Source organism: Chrysemys picta, chromosome 8 (genome assembly GCF_011386835.1).
Source record: "Chrysemys picta bellii isolate R12L10 chromosome 8, ASM1138683v2, whole genome shotgun sequence".
Classification (NCBI taxonomy): domain Eukaryota; kingdom Metazoa; phylum Chordata; order Testudines; family Emydidae; genus Chrysemys; species Chrysemys picta.
The window spans coordinates 79779667-79784307 of record NC_088798.1 but is presented as its reverse complement, the minus strand read 5'-3'; the positions used below and the strand labels follow the sequence as shown (position 1 = coordinate 79784307).

Sequence of the window (4641 nt, the reverse complement as noted above, 5' to 3'; positions counted from 1 at the left end):
GCAAATATTACTTTCAACCACTGCTCACCTAGGGGCAGTTATAGCACAAGGTTTGAGTAGTTTTTACTCAAGTCAGTAATCCCACTGAACTGAGTGAGACTGCTCACATGAGCAAGCACTTGCAGAACCTGTCGTTTTCTGAGTGCCTGTAAATCTAGAGGGAATTGTATAGTAGCGTGCTGTTAAAACTTAAAATTACAAAGGCAAAGAAGATAAGACCTTTTATGCTGTACCTACTGTTTACTGCACAGTGAAAATGCCTTTTGCATCTTAAAGTGCTACTCACAGCTGGACATAATGGTTGCCCTTTAAAGGAGACGCACTACAAGCGAATATTGTATTGTAAAAGGGTAGGAGAAGGTGGCTCTTACTTCGGTTACGAACTTTAACTTCAAAGCACCTTAAACTTTTTTGTGTCAGTCATATTAGTGGAAAATTCCTCCATTCATTTAAAAAGATAAACAGTTGTAACTTTCAAATTTGGTTGATGTGACATAAATTACTGGCCTGGACTGCCAACATTCCAAAAAGGATATCTCTCTAATCTCCAGCCAGTCAGGGCAGACTGGGCGGAGCACGGAACACAAACCTAAACATTTACAGGTGCATAAGTACTTGAGGAAGGGCACGGGTGATGCACCTGTCTTCGGGAAGGACTAACACAGGTGTGTTGTAACTGGGTAGACTGTTAGTGCTAGATTATGAGCTCATTTGATCTGCAGACACACTCTCCACCTCGCTGCAGCCCGCAATTTCCAAATATTGGCCAGGAGCCTCCCGAGATGAACATCTATTATGAAAACTTTTTCCATCCACAGAACGTTCCGAGCCCACAACGACCAACAAACTTTGAATCTGGGGACTACAACACCACTCCCAACCCTTACCTCTGGCTAAATGGACCCTCCATTACCCCACCATCATACCTACCAGGATCCAACACCAGTCCTTTCATCCCTCAGTCCTATGGGATGCAACGGCAGCTCTTGCCTAACATGCACAGTTTGGGGGGTACTGATTTGGGCTGGCTTCCTCTCCCTTCCCAAGAGGAGCTGATGAAGCTGGTGAGACCACCCTACTCCTACTCTGCGCTTATCGCCATGGCCATCCATGGAGCACCGGAGAAGAGGCTAACACTCAGCCAGATCTACCAGTACGTGGCTGACAACTTCCCCTTCTACAACAAAAGCAAGGCAGGTTGGCAGAACTCCATAAGGCATAACCTGTCTCTCAACGATTGCTTTAAGAAAGTGCCCAGAGACGAAGATGACCCAGGTACATTTTTGAAGTAGTTTCTCTCTCCCCTCCCCCTTACCCCCCCTCCCCCGCATGCTTGTATATATTTTGTAAAAAGACACAATGGGCCAGATTCTGGTCTCACCTCAGTGTAAATCCAAAGTAATTCTGCTGACTTTGGCAGAGTTGCTCTGGAATTTACACCCATGTAGCTGAGATCTGACTCTGACCCACAGTGTAGCTAATGAAGCATGCCCGGCCCAGAAGGCAATTCTCCTCTGCTGTAGTTTTTCCTGAATATTGATCAGTGTGCAGAGCACACATGGCTTAACAAGCACGCAAGCAGTCTAGCTGAGCGAGAGACATTCAAAAGCCATTTGGCATATTGTATGTGAATCAGTAATTAATGGAAAAGTATTAAGACAAAAGGAAATTGTCAAGGAAAATTCATTTGCTTTATGGAGTCAACAACAATTCTCAAAAACAGGGAAGGGTTTTGTTTGTTTGCTTTGCTTGGTTTAAACAGTCAGCTTTTAAACTAGAAATAGTATCACTGCTTGCCAGTCCCCAGCCTCTTGGCTGATTTTTTGACAGTGCTGTTCCTTTATTTATTGTTAGCCAGCAACAGCTATTGGGACATATGTGAAGCCAGCTGAATGACTGTGTGTGTCACTGTGAGGCAAATCCTGCTCTGTCTAGCAATCAATGCTATGCCACTGACCCTATGGGGCTGCAAGGATTTGGTCCCTGTGCTGCCAACACAAAGGGTGAAGTCCTGAAGTTTATACTCAAGTAAAATTCCCATCAACTTCATTAAAAGTTTTACCTCAGCAAGAACTGAGGAGGATCTGGCCCAAAGCTTCAGCCTTTGCTGGGCTTGAAGACCAGGGACTTCTTTGCAGGGTATCAAACAATTGCTGTTTTTTATAATTATTTTTTGTGAAGCAGAAAGATTGAGATGAAACCCAGGGAATCTACTCTTTGCTGCCTGTGCCTGTCTTTCTATTTAGAATCTGCTGGTCTCTTAACAGGAAAAGGGAATTACTGGACTCTGGACCCAAACTGTGAGAAGATGTTTGACAATGGAAATTTCCGTCGGAAGAGGAAAAGGAAGTCTGACATTGGGTCCAGCACAGCATCTCTTGCATCTGAGAAATCGGAGGACAGTGCCTTAAGTGGCAGTCCCAAGGCTGCCGAACACCAGGATCTCTTGGAAAGCTCCTCACCTGGAACTGACAGTTCACCTGACAAGAGATCTTCTCCGCCATCTTCCAGCAGTCCCTGCCTCAACAACTTCCTCTCCAGTATGGCCGCGTATGTTAATGGCTCTAACTCGGTGAGCCGATCAGTGCCTCTGGGACTCAGCGTTGAGCCCACTGACAAAATGGGACAGAATATGGTAGGATTCAATTCATACGCTACACTTTCTAATATCCCCAGCCATAGTGGGGCAGAATGGTCCAATTCAATGCCTTCCAGCCATCTTGGCTACAGCAATTCAGTTCTCAATCAATTTAATACCCATTTCTACAGCAGTATCGGTGCAAATAACACCCTGTATCCTAGAGAGGGAACTGAGGTTTAAACAACAAAGGAGGAAAGGATAAATGTGTAAGAGAGGAAATGGTCAGTTGGTAGAGGGCTGCTGTTAGCCAGTCATCTCTGAGACCTACATTACAACCTGCCTTAGCGGCTGAAAGTGAGAACCCCAAAACTTTTACCTAGGAGACTTCCTCATATCACAAACCACCACATCTTTAGCAGCTCCACTCATGACAGGCCAGGGACTGGAACAGCAAGGGTGTTTCAGGTGAGCTCTGTGGGGCTCTGTCACACACAGCTCCTACCTTGCACTATTCAATGGCCATCCTTAAAGAACTGCCAGTTGTCTTAGGCCTGGTCTACACTAGTAACTTTTACCTGTATAGTAATATCACATAGGGGTGTGATTTTCTTAGTGACATTTTAATATCTGCAAAAGCCCTAGTACAGATGCTGTTATATAAACACAAAAGTCCTTTTCTTAGTACAGCTTATTTCATCTGGGGAACTGGTATAAGCTATACCAACACAAAAGTGCTTTTTCAGGTGTGAGCAAAAGGTTTAACAAGACCTTGGTTAACTAGACAATGTTACCTCAGTATTTGTGCTATTCCCTAAGTAAATATATGGAAGTACTACATATGCTGAGGTAGCTATTTAAGGACAACCACTGTTCCTGCCTTCACCTATAGCTAAAGCTATTGGCCAAATTCTGGCATCCTTTCATGCCCCAATGGGGCATACAGCCAGGTATGAAGACAGAATTTGGCCTTTACGTCCATGGGCAGACAATTCATCCAGAAACAGAGAGGAAATAACAAAAATTAGGGATGTTTACAGTCAGATTTCATGTTTTCAGTTTTAAGTACATGCGTAGGGTCAGACGCTGCTTATCTTATGGTCTCGCTTGCAACCTAATGTCCATGGGCCTACTTACGTAAGAAAAACAGGATTTGTGCCATGCCATCTATTTTACATACCTGAGTTTTCTGGAGAAGTAAACATGTTTGTTCCAGTATAACACTAACGTTTGTACTGAACAAGCATCTGAACCTTGGGTGCTTTTGTATAGAAAGTCTAACATATCACTGAGCTTCATTTCAAAGAATGCATCTTCCCCATGAATTGATTGCAGTCATTGGGGGGAGGTAAAAACTGTTTACTGTACATTTGTGTTTTGTAAAAGTCAATTAAACAATTATGTCCAAGTGTAAATATTATTGAATAATGCTTCTTTTTTCTCCTGATCTCTTAAAATATTCTGTGTCTACAGTAGTCACACAGAAAAATCCAAAGATTAAATAAAGGTTTTGCACCAAAAGATGTTAACTAAGTTCCACAACTGTATATTGTAATATACAAAACTGAATATTCCTCAACACAGACCTCTTCAGCTATTTAGTTATGCTCTGGCAAACCTTTCAAGATGGCTGAGAAGAGATTAATTTTCAATTAATATATTGTGACAAACACCCTACTGTGCCTTGATTTTTTTAATATGTACTTTCGTTGCATTTTCATTATGGGACACCCACGGAGGTATTTTCAATAATAAAGCATTTGTATGTAAGTGAGTGTGTGTGCAATGTACTTAATGAATTTCAAATGCTAGCCTAGTAAAAATCAACAGCCAATAAGGGGAAAGTGAATTATTCTGATACTTTAAAAATTCAGCGTTATGGTGTTTTAGCAGTTTAGCTTGAGAAACACAATATAACAGCCTCCATAAGGTCAAATGGTTAAACAATTGTATGCCTAAGCAACCAAAATTTGCATGCCTGAAGTATTATGCAAAGAAAGGCCACACAGAGCCATTACAAACAAGAATTGCTCTTTTAGCTTCTGCTCTAGAGCTAAGAGATG

The 4641-nt window shown here is 42.4% G+C and overlaps 1 protein-coding gene across 2 annotated transcripts; it reads left to right on the top strand.

Annotated features, from left to right (window-relative positions):
* The first annotated feature begins 623 nt into the window (after window positions 1–623).
* FOXI1 (forkhead box I1) lies at window positions 624–4348 on the top strand. 2 transcript variants are annotated; one of them, XM_005310235.4, is made up of 2 exons: window positions 624–1275; window positions 2268–4348. In XM_005310235.4, the coding sequence occupies exons 1-2, from the start codon at window positions 702–704 to the stop codon at window positions 2819–2821; spliced, it is 1128 nt and encodes a 375-aa protein (XP_005310292.1). In that variant the 5' UTR covers window positions 624–701; the 3' UTR covers window positions 2822–4348. The 2 variants fall into 2 exon arrangements, with proteins under 2 accessions (XP_005310292.1, XP_008173163.1); XM_008174941.4 differs by having other exon boundaries at window positions 632–1275; window positions 2247–4348.
* The last annotated feature ends 293 nt before the right edge of the window (window positions 4349–4641 follow it).